Source organism: Delphinapterus leucas, chromosome 5 (genome assembly GCF_059928025.1).
Source record: "Delphinapterus leucas isolate spDelLeu-1000000601 "Yukka" chromosome 5, BTC_Dleu_Yukka2, whole genome shotgun sequence".
In the NCBI taxonomy this organism is placed as follows: domain Eukaryota; kingdom Metazoa; phylum Chordata; class Mammalia; order Artiodactyla; family Monodontidae; genus Delphinapterus; species Delphinapterus leucas.
Genome location: NC_143133.1, coordinates 37,411,253 through 37,428,521, shown reverse-complemented (window position 1 = coordinate 37,428,521; position 17,269 = coordinate 37,411,253). Strand labels below are relative to the sequence as shown.

At 56.7% G+C, this 17,269-nt stretch overlaps 2 protein-coding genes across 10 annotated transcripts in view; one reads left to right on the top strand and one right to left on the bottom strand.

Annotated features, from left to right (window-relative positions):
• Positions 1-9,115, top strand: part of NSG1 (neuronal vesicle trafficking associated 1) — a 32,585-nt gene extending 23,470 nt beyond the window's left edge. For 2 of the 7 annotated variants that reach the window (XM_089911647.1, XM_022567021.3), the window contains one exon: positions 6,472-8,325. In XM_089911647.1, the coding sequence (XP_089767773.1) occupies positions 6,472-6,672 (201 nt within the window). In that variant the 3' untranslated portion in view covers positions 6,673-8,325. Of the gene's footprint in view, positions 1-6,452; positions 8,326-9,022 lie in introns of those variants that run through there. The other 5 variants (XR_016393231.1, XR_016393230.1, XM_089911644.1 and 2 more) reach the window with 5 other exon arrangements.
• The window catches only part of STX18 (syntaxin 18), a 120,097-nt gene continuing 111,824 nt past the window's right edge, over positions 8,997-17,269 (bottom strand). For 2 of the 3 annotated variants that reach the window (XM_022567018.3, XM_022567020.2), the window contains exons 8-11: positions 13,924-13,982; positions 12,412-12,481; positions 9,948-10,028; positions 8,997-9,254 (exon numbers count right to left, since the gene is read on the bottom strand). In XM_022567018.3, the coding sequence (XP_022422726.1) occupies positions 9,159-9,254; positions 9,948-10,028; positions 12,412-12,481; positions 13,924-13,982 (306 nt within the window). In that variant the 3' untranslated portion in view covers positions 8,997-9,158. Of the gene's footprint in view, positions 9,255-9,947; positions 10,029-12,411; positions 12,482-13,469; positions 13,983-17,269 lie in introns of those variants that run through there. The other variant, XR_002643655.3, reaches the window with a different exon arrangement.

Genomic DNA, 17,269 nt, shown 5'->3' with positions numbered 1-17,269 from the left:
GGTCCCGGGAGAGGAAGACCTGCACCACCACTCAGGGGTTTGGGAGCAGGGCCGGGCGACCCCAGCCCCCCGACCGCAGACCCTGGTCTGCCCGCCATGCCGCTGGGCTCTCCGTGCTCGATGCTCGCTTTGCGGATGTGATGATGCCTCCTTCCCCAAAGGCTCCAAGTGGCAGAGAAGCAGACACATGGGGCCGCAGGATTAAGGGAGAAAAATAAGGGAGGGGGTGGGGTGAAGGAAGCAGGAGTGAAACACACGGGCCGTGGACTTGCTCCCGTGTCCCATACACTCAGCACCTGGGCCCCTTTTTGGTTCTGAACTTCCCAGAGCCAGTGCGAAGAGGAAAACATGATCAGTCCCAGGATTTGGCGCTGCTGGAATGAAAGCAGAACCCGGCTCTGTGTGCTGCTGGGCACGAGCAGAACAAGCCGGGTCGCCCGCTGCCACTGGGCGGCTGCGGTTTGGGAGCTGCTGCTGTGAGGGACACAGGCCCTTGTATGGGTTCCTCCTTCCACAGCTTCAAGGCTTCTGACACTTGAGCCCTTCTGCGCTCAGCGAGTGTGCGTTTTGTGCCCACCACGTAAGAGGCCCGTGGGGGCGCCGTGCAGGGACCTGGGGAAGGGCGTCTGGGCAGGGCGAAGCCCCCGGCCCCTTCCACCAGCCCGTGCACACCCTGGGCTGCGGCTGGAGGAGTTATGATCTGTTGGGAGGCTCAGGAGACAACATGGTTTAAAGGAGGCTGACCCAGAGGGCTGGGACTTCGAGGAGGGCAGCACATGAGCTGATGCTGGAGGACGGCAGGGCTGAGCCAGGTGGGCGAGGGGAGGAGCAGCGCTCAGGTGCTGGCTGGGCCGGTCCGTACGTAGTCCTTGTTGGGGAAGAGCCAGCTGTGGCCAGACTGGAGTGCCGGCCAGAGGCCGCTGGAGGAGAGGGAGGTGATGGGATGGCCACTCGGGTGGCTGGGGAGGCTGCCGATTGGAAGGGAGGGACAGGGGGCTGCTGCAGGCGACCAGGGAAGAGATGTGGGTCTAGACCGGTCTGGGTGCTGCGGATGGAGCAGGAGTGAATCTGGGAGGCGGGGGCGGGGCAGGGGGGGAGGACCTGAGGTCAAGGAGGAGGAGCCAAGGTGACGCAGGAGCCGCACCCTGAGGGAAGCCGGGTGCGCGGAGGACCACTTCCCTGGGGACTGGAGTCCTCGTCCAGGCAGACGGCTCCCATACTTGCGGCCACAGCCTCACCAGGAAGATGCAGGGCTTCCTTCCGGGCTCGTTCTCTCTGTGCCTGAGACGGAGGCAGGAGTGGGCCCAAACTGCCTTCCCTGTCCTGCAAGGCCAGGTTCTGCTAGATAACCTGGTCCAGGTGGAGCCAGGGAGATGAGGCCCAGTCCTCGGACTCACAGCAGCTTTGGACGGCAGGTGTGTGCGTGTTTAAAAGGCTCTGCAGGTGGTTCCGGTGCACAGCCAGCCTTGGGAATTTAGAGCCCCTGAGAGACTGTTTCGCCTCTGGGGACTTGGCATTTTCCACTGGTGTCTAATGGGTGGTGTCCTTCCTGGAGAAGGTCACTGGGAGGGCCAGGGAGCTGCTGCCCTGTATCCCACGGCCCTCGGGCTAAGGCTGGAGAAGGGAAGGTGTGAGTGTGTGTGTGTCCCCTTCCTCCCTCCTTTCTGCGTGTTCGTACATGTGTATCACATGCCACCATCCGACAGTTTACAAGGAGCTTTTAACTAGGATCTCTGATGCTCCCAGAAACCCTGTGGGGTAGATGCCATTAGACCCCCTTTTACCAACAGGAAGTTGAGTACAGAGACGTCGTACCCAAAGTCACACCCTGCACGTCCTTCTTTATTCGGCATCTGTTTATTAACTGCCACCTCCTGTGTGCGTGGTGGGGTGTTGGGCGTGCCACGGGGCACAGGGTGTGTCAGGGGCCTGCCCTCGGAGCTCATGTTCTAGCAGCAAGCCAGCAGACCGATGTCCAGATGACGTGGATGCTGCCAAGAGTTAGGCAAGAAGGAATACGTGGGTGACCGCGTGCCTGTGGCCACCCCTTCCTGGGGGAGCACGGTGCTCGTCCAGGCTGGGACCTGAATGAGCGGGGGGGTGCTGGTGTGCACCTGCCGTGGGCTGGGCTTGTGCTGAGGACAGACTGGGCCGGGCCTGCTGACCCCGGGCCCCGAGGGAAGGGCTGATGGGCACAGGCGCCCGAGCTTCTGGGATGCGTAGAGGGGCGCGGGCCAGCCTCTTGCAGGGGGCCCCAAGCTGAGGAGTGTCACGAGGAGATTTAAAAAGGCAGATGTGGGCTGGGGAGGATCGTAGGTTTCTGTTTTGTTTTTTTTTTTTAAACCATGAAGGCACTGGATGAGTGTTACAGAAAGGTCTTAAACACAATGGGAGAAAACTGCCCCAGAGCCTACAAGGCGTTTACAGTTGGGTGCTCCTCGTAGACTGACTTGCTTTCGGGGAGCTTGCATGTGAGGTTTAATAGCTAGGCCTCCTGGACCGTGGGCCAGGGCTGTTGGGACACTTTCCTGGGTTCCCTCACCCGTCCAGTTATCGTTTCACGTTAGAAGCTCTGTGACCTCCCTGAGCTCACCCACAGCTGACATGTGTTTCTGCTGGGGTCTCTCCAGCCAAAGCGGGCAGGTCGCAGCTTCCCCGGAGCTCCCACCCCATCCTACTCCCATGTGGCTCCCGGACACCCCCTGGAAGCCGTCTTCCCCCGGGGTCTTGCCTGCTGTCAGCACGCCCCCCGCCAACAGTGCCTCCCCAGCACCCCTGTCTTACAGCCTCACTGTGTGGGTGGCAGCGGGACCGTCTGTCCTGGGTGCCTGGAGGGCAGGGATGCCCCATCCCATCTGGAGGCCTGCCCTAGCCTGGAGCAGAGTCACTAACTGCCCAGCAGGTGTTGGTGGCCTCAGAATGTCTTGCCAGACCCTGTGCTGGTGGCAAGGACAGAGTGAAGGGGAGATGGCACTGCAGGTGGGGGAGGAGGGTGGCCGCCGGCCTGCTGGACAGGGGCCAGTTCACCTGCAGGGCCGGCCCTGGGCTGAACAGACGGTTTGCCCCTGCAGAGTGGCCCGGCTCCCCAGTGCCCAGGCGTGGCCGGGCTCAGGACGCCGATGACAGAAGGGCATGCATGACCTCAGCGGGCCCCTGTGGGCTTCTTATCCTTGCTGTCCGCTGTGCTGCGCTGGCTGCAGTCCTCACAGCAGCCCGGCCAGTCCTCATCAGCTCCTTTCTATAGTCGAGGGGACTGAGGCTCAGGCAGAACGTGACCTCGGCCTGTAATGTGACCTCCTGCTCCTGCCGGCCTCAGCCCAGCGGCGCCGGGCCGTAAACACACTGCGTCCCTTTGTCACTTCTCTCCTGGAAGTAGCTAGCTGGCAGGTGTTTCTAGTCTGTATTTCAGGGTCAGTAACCTGGTAAGGAGACCAGTTCTCCGTGGGGCAGGGTGGTATCAGGGCTGTGGGGAAAGCACGCGTTTATTATTTTCCCTTGCATCTTCACTAAACCAGCGGCAGTGAGCCATGCATCTCTGAGAAGCCCTGGCTCAGGGAACAGAGGCGGATGGATGGATCTGCTGTCAAATTCAACTTATTTATAAACCTCTGGCAAATCCCAGAGCTGTCTAAAGCCCACTGCCCGCAAACCACATCCCTTCCTTCACCACCTGCCATCCTCCCAGACCCATGAGTGATGAAATAGCAGCCAGGTGGGCCAGGGCTGGACCAGGCATGGCGCCATCACATCCGCCAGTAACCACGCCAGGTAGCGCTGCCCTCCCTCTGCCGAGTGGCCACACCTGCCCCTTCCTAGTGTGAGCAGCAGAGCTGGATCCTGATTGGAGGCCACGGGGTGGGCACGGGGCTGCAGGGCCTGTGGTATCCCCAGGGCCTGGCCCAGAACTGGTGTGAGCGGCTCTGCACCCGATGGGCAGCCCACCTGTGGGAGAGCCTGTTAACCTCAGGCTGACACTCCTTTTCGCAGACACAGGGCTGGTGACCCCTGTAAGAAGCATCCGGACGGAGAGGGAGCTCGCTCACTTACAGGTGGAACAGGAGGCCCTGGGTCACACTCAGCCCAGCCTCTGCGGTGGCTCAAATGGGAGCTTTTCTAAGACTGAGACGTGGTCCCTTCTCTCGTCCACAAATCATGTGTTCGGCCCTGTGTGGCTGCTCCTGATACCAGGCAAATGGGCCCGCACAGTGGGGAGGCCTCCGGGTCCACTGGGTGACGTTGCCCGCCTGGTGCCCGAAGAGGGCTTGACGAAGGCTGTGGCGTTCACCGGGTTCCCCTGGTCCTGGCCTCAGCAGCTCCTCCCGGGCAGCACCTCCCCGCTGCAGCCCAGCCCCCTGAGCCCTGCGGACGGAGCTCTGCCACACCCACCTCTGAGGATGCTGAGAGCCCAGGCGGGACCGGGTGTGCCCGGCTGGGGCCTGACGAACGCTGGCTGAACTTGAAGCTGCCAGGGCGTACAGTCCTGCTCCGGCGCCCCGGGGGGACCTCGCTGCCTTGTTTCTCACTGTTCTGCCTTTGAGCTGAGCAGTCACCATCGGCAGCTTTGCGGGTGGTGGGGCGACGTCTGGAGTGCACTGAGCGGAGGCCCGGGTTGGAGCTCGGTTCCCACACTGCCCTGTGGTCCCTTCCCTCTCTGGGTCTCACTTGCTGTGACTGAAATGGGACTAACAGATCTCAGCTCACAGGGAGACATTGTGCCCGGAAGGCACTTGGCCACCTGTCAGAAGGAACCGGTGTGGTGGCAGGGCTGGGGATGTGGAGACGGGCCTTGGGTCTGCAGAGACTCCAAGGAGCAGCCCCTTAACAGGGAGACGGAGCTAACCTGCCTTTAGCTTCTGGAGGCTGAAGAAACCCGGGTCGGGCAGGGACAGAGCTCCCAGAGGAGGTCCCCCCGTGCATCCCAGGCTGGCGCCCACGTCCACAGGGCAGTAGCCGCCACCGGCCATCCTGGTGACCATCAGAGACTCTGTCACGGTCTCCACGCTGGGAGACTGCTCAGCCCAGATTGGCAGAGGAGTGCATCGAGCAGTGGGGTGTCCTGCTGGGCCCCAGGAGTTGGTAGAATCCTGGCTGCGCTCTTGCCAGCGAGGTGGCCTTGGCTGAGATGCTGCTCGGGGGTGCTAGCCGGACCCTGCGGGCGGTGCTGGGAATCAGGGGGGTTTAAAAGTCTCCCTGGTGACTGTGAAGGTAGCCAAGGCCCAGGACCCTTGTTACTGCAGTCTCCCTTCAGTGTGTGACAGACCTTGGCGTTCCTATAATGCTTTGGTTGCTTAGAGACACAGGTAACGTGCCTTCCGCCAGATGGAAGGTTTCTCTCTCTCTCTCTCTCTCTCTCTCTCATTAAAGCCGCAGCTCGCAGGCAGTGGGGCTCCCTGAGGTCCCCCTAGAGCCCCGATTCTGTCGTGTTGCGCTGCCGGCCCCCAGGGTGTTGTCCCTCTCCAGGCAGGTTAGTCCAAGCGATCAAAGCCGCTGAGAAGGGAGCGGTGGAGGGCAGGAGCCCCCCAGAACCTGCTCCTGTCACAGCCCCGCACACCCCGTTGGCCAGAAGTTAGCCCCATGGCTTCTACTGGCTGCCGGGAGGGCTGAGAAGCGTGTCGCGAGCTGGGCCCCACGCGCCCGCCTGCCACTGGGAGAAGGGCGGGGGGAGGCAGAATGCAGCCCGCGACCCCTTCCTCAGGGCCTGGCGAGCGACGTGGAGACGGGGTGGGCGGCGGCTTAGCCCGGCTGCTGGATGGACAAGGGAAGGCAGCCTGACTTTTGGGGGGCCCTAGACCCCCGGTGAGCGGACAAGAGCTAGGGACTGACCTCCCCACCCCCGGGTTCCACAAGCTGTAGGGAAGTGCCTCTCCCTTAGCCGACAGCTGCCCCCCGAGAGCCCCCCACCCTCACGTGCCCTCATGGGGTCCTCGTGGCTTCCTGGGCTCTCTGGATCTCCAGGTCACACAGCTCCCTACCAGGCCCTTGTAGGTGGTGTGTCCTGATCCCCCGACCCTTGCCTTCTCCCCAGCGTTTGTGTCCTGCGGCTCTGGCCACGGGCCTCTCTTCAGCCTGTGTCCCTGTCCTCCTGCCCCGAGGATCGGCTCCTTTGGGTCAAGTGCCCCCAACCCCTGCTCCCAGGAGCCCTTCTGACTCCCTTCCTTCACTGTTTGAATATGTTGCTTCTGGTGGACATGTCAAAAGTTCCATTGTCTTCTAGGAGATTTAAAATCAATGGCCACGAGTGTTAAGATCTTTAAAGAAGCAGGAAGGCCCGCTGTGTAAGTCCCGTCGCCACGGCCTTGTACAGACGTCCATCCCGTTACCATGCAATCAGTGTCAGGCAGTCAGCTCATCTCTGAGTTTCCTCCAAGCCCAGGGAGGTGCTCAGTGACCACGGGTTGGGTGCTACCTGGAGACTCACGGGCCTCCCTCCTGCATCGGTGCATGCATCTCAGGGGGCGGCTTGTCTTTCAGAACACCCAGTGCATCCCAGAAGGCTTGGAGAGCTACTATGCGGAGCAAGACTCCAACGCCCGGGAGAAATTTTACACCGTCATCAACCACTACAACCTGGCCAAGCAGAGCATCACCCGCTCGGTGTCGCCGTGGATGTCAGTTCTGTCAGAAGAGAAGCTCTCAGAGCAGGAGACTGAGGCTGCTGAGAAATCCGCTTAGCGAGATGGGCAGGTTCCTTACAGTGTCACTTGAAGGTAACAAAGCGACCTTGAGGGACATTTCACTAGATATAATTACTGATAATTTAGAGGTTACTCATGTATGGTGCACCTGCTTCTGTTTGCTAATGCTGCTCTGCAAACACAGCTTGCTGCAGACCACCATGGCATAAAATCCAGGGCATATCAGCACTGCTAGAAGAGCTCTGACACCACTTCCCATGGTAAAGAATCTTAATTTAGCGACTTTACTGGGATTTATTGGATGCTGTCAAAAAATAAATTTACACTGGATATGCAAGGGGTTCAGACTTCAGATAAATGATGCATTTTGTGGGATTGATTTTTTTTTTTTTAAACCACCTTGCCGTTTGCAAACCTTACACCATAGCCATATCTAGAGTGATCCCTTGCTTTGCTAAGAGCAAGCTGTACTGCACGTTTCTTCCCCCCTCCCGCCAATGGCAATAGTGCCAGTGGTCAAGATGCACCATAGTGAGCGTCAGAGGGAAGGAAGGAAAGATGCCGTCAGGTCGCAGTTGTGCCCTCGCCTGCCCCGTGCTCACTCCTGAGTGCACAGGCGCTGCGGCAGGTCGGCTCGGGCAGGGGTCACTGCTGCAGGCAGAAGGCTGCCTCTCGGTACAGAGGGCGCCCGCTGGGCAGGGGAGCCGTGTTTCCCTCAGTGCATGTGGACTGGGTCAGAGCATGTGAGGTGGGGACTCTGGGAAGAGGGGACCCTGGGCCACAGGCTGCAGAACCCGTCTCCCTGTAGCTAGTCTGTCTGCTCTGTGATGGGCTGAGTAGGAATGAAACCTACCGGCCCTTTTGTTCACATCTATTATGAATAAGTTTGCACCGACAGCTGTATTAGCTACTTAGCTTTAAAACAATTAGCTGGGTGAGAAAAGTGAAAGTGTAATTGCTGGTAAGCCAAGGCTACTTTAATTTTTATTTTGTGGGACAGATGTAACTCCTTTGATGTAAGAAACAGGCAGGAAAGGCTGGGAGGGGGGCTGGCGTCGCACTTGCAAGTCCAGTTATGACATTTTCATTCACAATCTTTGTAAGACAATTATGTTTCAACCTGAATCTTGACATTAAAGTATATGTTTACAAAATTGCCAGTTAGATAAACTAAGTGTGTAAGATGATTAAATAGAAAAAAAGACGTTCATGGACATTTTCTTCCATGTTATTTAAATGTGTTGTTTCTGGTGGACATGTCAAAAGTTTCACTGTTTTTTTAGATCAAAAATAATAAATGACAAATAGTGCAAGATCTGTTGCGAACAAGCATGGTGGTCATGGCCAACTCCATTACTGTTTCCTGAAATGTGCTTCCAAAACATAACAGTATATTTTATTACCAAGGGTGTTTGTTTGGAAACAACGACCATGACCTCGGAGCCGTGGGTGGGCGTAGAGTCATGGATGTTGTGAAGCTGTGCCGACGCGTAAGAGCAATAACTACGTGCCAGAACTTCTGTGGAGATAGATAGATAGCATCTATCAGCAGATTCCAGCCCATGTCAATGCAGTGTCAAGGCAACCCTATTTGTATTTTCTAGGAGACATGTATTTTATTGACTGTAAGCTCATTCACATGTAACTTTTGACATTTTCACTCTGTGCAAATAAAGAACCCAGGATCCCCGTGGTGCTCCCCGGACTGTCTGTGCAGAGCCCTCGAACCCACACCCTGGGGGCCCATGCGCACCGGGCGCTTTCTGCACAGATGTGGCCGCAGATGCCTTGTGCCTGAGTACAAGCAGGCGTTCCTGATTCCTGGGGCTCTGGTGGGTGGAGAGGCCCAAGTCCTCCTCTGGACGAAGCTCCGTGGGCCCCAGTGGCCGCAAGTTGGGCGTTCCCCACCCCCTGCCCACCCATCAGGAGAGTGTTGGGGGCAGCAGTTCTGAGGGGAGCCAGGCCCCGTCCCCACACTTCTTCCCAGACAGGAGGCAGGTGGGCACGCACTGACTTTCTAACCTTGGACCCACCAACAATACATTAAATGGCTGTAGTTGTATTCACTAGACTCACAGGGCGAAGGTGATACCTTTTCTACCGCACGATGAGTCTGTGTATCAGTTGGCTGAGGCAGACAAGAAGCCACAGGAAACAATCCATCATGTGCTGTGAGAAGCTACTGGCCATTGCTCTTCCTGCTGCCACCCGGAGGGAAAGGCCGGCGCCTCCTCCAAGCCTGAGACGTCTGTGGAGCAGGAGGCCCGCGTGCCCCGCTCCCTGGGGCGGCCCCATCAGGTGCAGGAATAATCACCCTCCCGGTTCCTTCCCTCTGGCCGCAGGATTGTGACGCAGACCACGTTTAGTTGTGTTGTTTTCTTTTTCAGCTACTACATGGGCTTAAAACCACAAGTCGGGTGTCCCTTTTGTGAGTACATATCTCCGTGCCCCCTCCCCACCGATGGCTCCAACGCCAGGGACCACGACAGCGCGCCCAGCGCGCTGTCTGCCGGGTGTGGCCGCCTAGCTGTCGTACCAGTCGAGGAAGAGCAGGGAGAAGGAGCACATCACCAGGAAGAAGAGCACCCACACGCGGAAGCCAGCGTTGTTCTTGATGGCCTGGGGGGCGGGGCACGGGGGGTTAGGCTGGAAAGGCTCTCAACTGCCTCGTGTGTCTGCACATGCTCTCCCTGCGGGGCTCTGACTGTGTGGACTGCTCAACCCTATGCTTACCTTGCACAGACGCCTTAATTATTAAGCAAAACCAAAGAGTGGGTTTAAAGTCTGTTAGACAGATGGGCTGCATCTCCCTCTCTGGTTAGTCATCACGTGGAGATCATGCACAATTCTCCCAGGAAAAATGACTCATGTCCACCCCAGGGTTAAACCCATACAGACAGGATGAGAGCGTGTGTCCACTACCCTGACGTGTGTTTCCTAGTAGTGCGATGGCAGTGGTGGTCCAAAAACGGTCCCACGTCAACCCAAACCTGAGGACTGCACTCAGAAAATAAAGTCCACTCAACAGAGTCTACTGTGGTGGCCCTGTAAACAGCGACCAGGGCTCTGGGTCCTTGGAGGGGTCCCACAAGCCCCTCCTGTGGGGCCCAGCCCAGACTTAGGGAGGGACCCCTGCGCCCCAGCTGGCTCCTCTGCAGGGCAGTGAGTGGGGTCCTGGGCTTGGCAGGGTGGAACGGGCCCATCCAGCGCAGTCCTGAGACCAGCCCTGTGCACAGGGCCCTGACCGGGTGGACACTACTGCCTGGACTCAGCGCCCCTCCAAATCAGACATGGTGCCCCAAGAGTACCCACCTCTCTGATGTCTTCATTGCCCTCCTTGATATTCTCAGTTGCTCCTACTACTAATTGGTGAATACTGTCAATCTCAGCTTCCTGTCGGGGAAGAGAACAGCAGATAAATACAACTGCCACCTCCTTCGCCGAGTGTATGTCACGATAGTAACAGTAGCTGCCACTTACTAAGTGCTGGGGCTTTACACACCATGAACCCATGGGTCCTCATAGCACCCGACAGGCAGGCAACACTCTCATTTACAAGAGGGAAACAATTAAAGCATAGAGAAACCCAGAGTCACACAGCATCCAAGCTGCAGGACTGGGACTGGACCCGGTGCCTGTGCTCCCTCCACCCCGGCTGGCCGCCTTCCTCCACTCACTGGACAGGAAGAGTTCAATCGCAGAGTGGCCACCACATGCCAGGGGCTTCAAAGCACATGTGGCTCTAAAACATACGTGCTAGCTTCAAAATGGCACTTTGTATATCACCATTTTCTCTCTCTTAAAAAAAAAAAAAAAAAGCTAAAACTTAAAAATCAAAATGGTATGCAGGATGTTTGCAAAAATTTTACTCCAAATACTGGGAAAGCTTAAACATGGGATCCTGGGCTTACACAGGAGTGGGTGGCTAATCACCCACCATTGCACCCCTGCACCGGCTGCGAACCACACTGAGGTCTAAGGAGCAGGCCTATCTCTCCCTCTAGGCGGTGGGGAGGGAATATAGATGAGTGTGGGTTTTAGGGAAACCTGACTGATACAGTACCGCAGAGAGGAAATCGACCTTCAGCCATCTGATTCCCAGCAGTGAATGCCACATAGTCTAAGGACTTGAGGGCCAAGGACTGCTTTGCTCCAAAATCTCGCTTTTTTTTTAGAGAATCTCCAAGTGGGAGCTGGCTGACCACGGCCACTGTTCCCATGAGAGGGTGGGTAAGAATCACCTTGCAACATAGATGAGGAAGCCCAGACAGACTCAGCTCTTCTCAGGTCTTAGAAACCCCGAGGGAGCCAGGCAGGGCTCAGCCTGTGCTCTGCAAATCCCTCCCAGGTCGAGGCCCAGAGCCCTGGGGGTGACACAGGGTGGGGCCCTGAGTGGCTCTCTGCCACCTCCTGGGGCACATGTCCAGAACCCCGGGACTGCTGCTTCCTAACCGAGAACCAGCCCCCAGCTGAGAATCAAATGTGAAGGGCAATCAGTGCTCCTCAGTGGCTGGGCTGAGTGTAGGAGCAGAAGAAATGGTCGTGAAAAGTAAGGGCTTTTAGTGCACTTGGGCCCCAGGACCTCAGAGTACTTTGCTGCATGTAAGCAGCCCTGCTGTAGTGAAGGCCCCTGGCCCGTGGCTCTGGCCGCGCTAGTGAACAGTGCATTACCCAGGTCTGCCACAGCCGTGCCCACAAACAACGGCTCCTGGTTCCAGGACTGAGAGCCTGAGGGGGCCCGGATCCCATTCGCCACCCCTGAGAGTGACGCAGGTGACCTCAGCCCCGCTTTGCTGAGGGGGAAAGGGCTCACGTCACATGATGCATGACGGGGAACCGGGTGGGGGCCGTCTGTCTGACTCCACCTGGGCTCTGAGCTCCTAGGGCCACGCCGAGCTGCCTCTAAGGACAAGTGGGTGCTCTGAGGGGGAGACGTCTGACTGAGCTGTTTTCTGTGTCCGGAGGCTGAACTGATGGCCATCAGGCTTCCAAGTGAAGGCTTAGCAGATACATATTAGAATGGTTCCTGCAACACGCTAGTGAAAAGGGCACCTCCTGTGAACCACCTTGTGTACCCAACGTGCGATGATTTGACTGGCTGTGTGGTTTAGGGGGCATCTTGTGAGTGGAGTATCTTAAGCCAAGCAGCCCAGTCTAATAACACAGTGAAGAAAAATAATTTTGTCTTTCAAACTCTTCCAGTCTGTGGATACTAAAAACAACAGGGAGAATTTATCAGGTGTCTGAAAATTTTGCCAGTTAGTGGCTGCTGGAAGAATTTCAGAACTGTAGGCAGGTAGAAATGACATGAAAATCCATGTATGAGGACAGTCACATTTCCTGTGAGGACGGGACACCTGAGGTGGCGGGGACGCGGCATTTGAGAGGGCCAAGTCTGAGCTTGTAACACCGCTGACTGAAAAGCTACTACTCATGCACCGTGCTGGGTGCTTTCCATGGGTTATTCTCGGAGCCTTACGACAACCATGCAAGGGCCACTCTATTTTACAGATGAAAAAACTGTAGTTCAGAGAGGCTCCCCAGCTTCCCAGAGGACATCCAGAACCAAAACCTAGCCGCCTCCCTCCCCCACGTGCTCCGCTGCACAGGGCTGGGGCGTGTGGGGAGCTGCCCCGGACTGCAGAGGCTGCTCCCGGGGAAGGGGAGGCTCTGGGCACACAGCTGCAGAGGCCCAACGACCTCAGAAGAAATGTCCCGAGTTCTTAGTGTATCCCCATTTTAAGCTAAATCTTAAAACCACTATACTTTTTCTTACTTGTTGTAAAACCTTCTCTGTGAATATCTCTTGGAGTCTGGAAATTTCAACCACTTTCCCTTCGATTTGCCTTCATAAAAAAAAAGATTACACATTAACTATTAGTACTTGGTGATCTTAACAGCAGTGTCACACATTTCTAAAGAAGTCGTCTCTTCTAAGTGAAGGCATGAGAGAGGGAGGGGACGCCGCGTCAGGCTCAGGGAAGGAGAACACGGGCAGAGGAAGATTCACTCTCCTTACTGGTTCCCCTTTAACATCCCTCAGCTTACTGGGGCATACTGGACTGTTTGGAAACCCACCCCGCCCCCCTGGATAAGCTGGCTCCGGGGCCCAGCCTCCTGAGCCAGTGCCCGGGCCAGGGGCACGCAGCTGCGCCCGGTCACACAAAGTCAAGTCTCCTTTAATGCCGAGCCCTGTCCTAGCAACACAGTGACACATGGGGGGGATTCAAAAGAAAACGTCAGAATGTGTTGTCACCCAACTTTGTTACCTCTCAGCAGGTTAGGGGGAAGAGTGCATTCACCGCTCAACCCAACTTTGAAAGGAAACCTGATTCTGGCTGAAAACATCGCATGCTGGGATCAGCAACTAAGTGTGCGGGCTTCTACCCGTTTCATGGGCGGCAAGGGTGGCCCTGGGGCGGGCCGGGAGGGGCACGTCTAGAGGCTGAGCTCCAGCCCAGGAGGAAGCGGAAATGTTCGATGGGGAGATGATCCCTAGTTGTGTCGCTCAGGCCTCGAGTCCCCCTAGACCAGGTGAGGGAAGGAGAGGAGACTTGGGAGAAGAGTAAGGAGGGGTGAGGGTGGGGAGAGCGCCATCTCTGAGGAAGGACTGGGAGACCCGCCTGTGAAGGCAGAGACAGGGGGAAGAGCCGGGGGCAGCGATCAGAGGGAAACACCTGCACTCAGTCTCCAGGGCCGCGCAAGTGTAACGTCAGGATGCATCTTCTTTTGGGAAGTGACCACGGTGCAACAAGAGTTTCGGCGCATCCTTTCAGAATGCTCCCGGCATTCCCAGGGCAAGGAGTGCCTTCACCGGAGGGCTGGTAACCATACCTGTGTGGGCCACGGCCACGGGCCTTCTGCGTGGTTGGTCGCTCTGGTGAGGGAGCAGCCGGACCCCAGTGGAGCCATCTGCAGGGCTTCCCTCTGTCAGCCGTCCCTCACGAGGTCTCCCTTTCATCTTAGAGTAATTAAGTGTAACCAGCCCCCATGTGGCAGTGGTCATTAGGTTTGGTGTCATCTGCCATCATGAGCCGATCCTCCTGGATGGGGCAGCAGCACCTGGGAGCCTCGTGGCAGCCCGTGGGGTTATCTCACAGGCCCACAAGTCGAGGGGAGTCAGTGAATTCAGGCAGCTTCCTTGACCCCCTAAATGGCGGGAGGGGCGCTACATTTGGCCCAAGGGCCACATGTGGATGCCTGGGCACCAGAGTAAATTAATAAAGTTCCTAGTTTTGCGGAAAGTTGTAAACTAGGCCATCGGCTCACAAAGGAAGCACACACATACCTCACTTCGTCAAACAGGCTGTTCATTTCACCAATCAGGCGCTGATTTTCTTGTTCGAACTGTAAGGAAACAAACACGTTAAGGATGCGGACAAACTGACTAGAGTCTCAGAGCACCACAGCCAAAGGCAAGTGTCGAGCAGGGCGTGTCTGTGCAGAAACCTTTGATCCGCCCTCAAGAATCTGTGGAGCCCCTCTTTCCAGCATGGATCGTGGCGGCATTGCTGGAAGACCCTGAGTGTTCCTGTGAGGATAGCCAGGCCGTAGGAAGAAAATGAAACCCCGCGGTGCAGCGGGGCTGCCTGTGGCTGGACTTTCCATCTCACTCATTTGAACCGCAAGCATGCAAGCCGACTCTGGTTGGGAGCGCGGAGGCCTGTGGGTCAGCCCCGTTAGGCTGGCCGCCCTGCTCTCCCTCTGGGCCCTCACGACCTCCTGATACCATCCTCTTTAAATGGAGCGGTGAGGCTGCGCGGCCGTGCTGAATCAGGGTAGTGGCAGGACTGCGCTGGGACTCAGTCTGATCGCAGAGCCTGGCCTTGGCCAGTCGCCACAACAGGGACACAGGCCCGGGAGCTGGAGAAGCTGCATTCCCGGTGCTTGGGATGGCACCAGGCTTTGGGGCTCAGTCTGGGTAAGTATACCACCCCAGCACCCGGGGAGTTCATCAGAGCTGAGCTAACTCTGCAGGGTGGACAGCTGCTCTCCCAGCCATCCTGCCAGCTCGATACTGGTCAAACGCGAGGACGGCGCGCATCTGAAGCGCCGCCATGGTGTGGGACCAGGAGGAGCTCGTCATCCACGATGATGACTCAGGCCTCACGCGTCCACTCCTCCGTCTCTTCCCCGACGGGTCCCACGTGTTTCCAGCTCACGTGCCACCTTCTCCATGATACTGTCCTGGGCCTTGGAGCTCAAGGTTATTTCTCATTTTTCTAACCGTGGCCTGGTATCTTCTCAAAATCCCTTAGAATATTAGCCATTTTCTGCCTTGTACTGAGCTGTGCGTTTCTCAAACTGTCTGCACGACTATGAGCCGCTCAGGTGGGAAACGTATTGGACCCACACACATTGGAAAAGGCCGCTGTCCACACACAGGGGCTTGGTCCACCAGGGAGGGGGGCTGTGCTCTCACCTCCGCACCTGCCCGCGCAGCAACCTTGTTACAGCCGCCGGCCCCTCCGCACCCCTTACCTCCGCCTTGCTCACTCCCGCGCCCCGTCACTCCGGGAGGCTTCCTCTAGCGGGGCCTCCTCAACGTCAAGTCCTTTTCCTCTCCCTCCAGCCCCTCTGCGAGGCTCTCGGCTGGCAACCTCCCTTCCTACTCTGCCAGTTTTACTTGGCACACTTGCCGTATTCGTTCCTTCCCTGCTATCTAAGTTCTGCCCTCATCTCTCATAGTCTTCAGTCTGCCCTCCATCCCGTCAGTCACATGCCGGCCCTGCCCCTGCACCCTGCAGATCAGGTCTGACGCCAGGTGCACGAGCCGGCTACGCCCCAGGCCTCTCCAAGGGCATCTCCTGCCATCCCCTGCCTCATCTCTGCACAGGCTAGCCCTCAGCCCAAGGTGGATTCATCCTCTGGCTGGGGAACTCCAGCTGGTCCCTAGAAACCCAGCATAGGCACCTTCTTAGTCATCAGACGCAGCAGGGCAGGTTTCATCATGTTCCACCATCCCCCTCTCTTTAAAGCTTCTCTGCTCTCGCCTCCATCACTGCACTCCCACGCTTGTTTGGGGTCTGGCTCCCCTCCTGGGCGGGGTGGTCTTTCTCCTCTGGACCCCGAGCCCAGCACAGGGCCCGAAACACGACAGGGCGTGGGTTCCCAGCACCAGCCGCTCATCAAAGCACAGAGGCCTCTACTCCACCCCAGGCCACCTCAGAGACCAGGGTTGGCGAGGCTCCAGGAGGCCGGAGCGGTGGGGAACCTCCTGCAGGGCCGGGGCAACTGGCAGGCTGCCTTGCTGGCCGCTGCCAGGGCACTGCCACGGCCCTTCTAATTATGTGTCAAAAAAGCTATTTAAGGGAATAAAAGCGTCACTTTTGAGTCTGAAAGAATCAGCTCTGTTAACTGTCAAGTTACTTAAGAGTCTGATATATATGAAAAAATACAATTACTTCAGCATGTGGGTGCTAATTTGACTAATTCTCTCAGGTACTTTACTCAGGTTTTGGGGGGGGTGTTGGCAGGGGGCATTTTCTCTGAATTTTTCTAACAATAATATGGCCCTACCCTTTTAAATCTACAGCCCTTTCATGCTTTTAAACCATTCCTAAACAAAATTAACTAGGGGTTTGAGGTGGTGTATTACTGGAAATGGTCCTTGGGAACAAAGCTTTCTGTTTGTTTCCTCCCCAATTTAAGGGCACCTGGCTTTCTTTTAAGCCTCTTGGTAATTGTTACTTTTTTTCTTTTGGTTGGTAATTGCCACTTCTGAAGGGCTCCTGTTAGCAGGGTCAGGAGTGGGATCAGATTCTGGCTCTGACTTCCTTCCAACCCATGGGTTCTTGATGCCACCTGAGAAACTCCCCATTCCTGGAGGAAGTGAGAGAAACAAATGCCTCAAGGGATCAAGCAGTGGTAAGGGCTGAGGAGAGAGGTTTGCCACACCACATCTATGGAGAGCAGCCTCCATTCAGGGGTTGGGAGTAACAATGAAACTGCATTTAAAAACCCAACAAAACCTGTTTCCCACAGGGAGCCATTTAACGAGATCTGGCCATGCTCTGGTAGGTTAGGCGGCGGCCCGGATGCTGACCGCATTCACTCGCACAGGCTGCAGGGAGGTTTCCGAGACTGTCTGGGCAGCAAACCTGTACACCTCACCTCTGATCCTCTGAGTAAGGCAGGGAGCCACCAAATGCCAGCCTGCGGGGGGAAGTAGGGGATATGCCAGGGGCTTTGATGGCCCAGTTCCTGTGGCCTCATGGGAACTTCCTGGGTGACCCTGCCCCAGTCACTGGCCTTCTGTATGGCCTGTCACTTTCTCTTTGTGAACAGATGTGGTTTGTTATTCTTATCCTTTCCTGCCTGATCCTGAGGGTGGGGAGGGACAGCTCCTTTATCTTCTAAGCTGTATGCCCTTGGGCAGGTAACTTAACCTCTCTGTGTCTCTGCCTCCATCACTAAACTGGGGATAATTGTAGTACTCAGTAGGGTCCTTAGGAGGAAGATATGTGCTAATCCGTGGAAGCTGCTTACCAACTTCACCTCCATAAACGTTAACTACTGTTATTTAATCTCTTCAGGAGTAGATCCTGGATATGCAAAATGAGTCATTAAGTGCTTTGACGGCCCCTTCCCCCTCCCTGGTTTCAAATTCTAGAGGGCCACTACCGGTCTCCTAC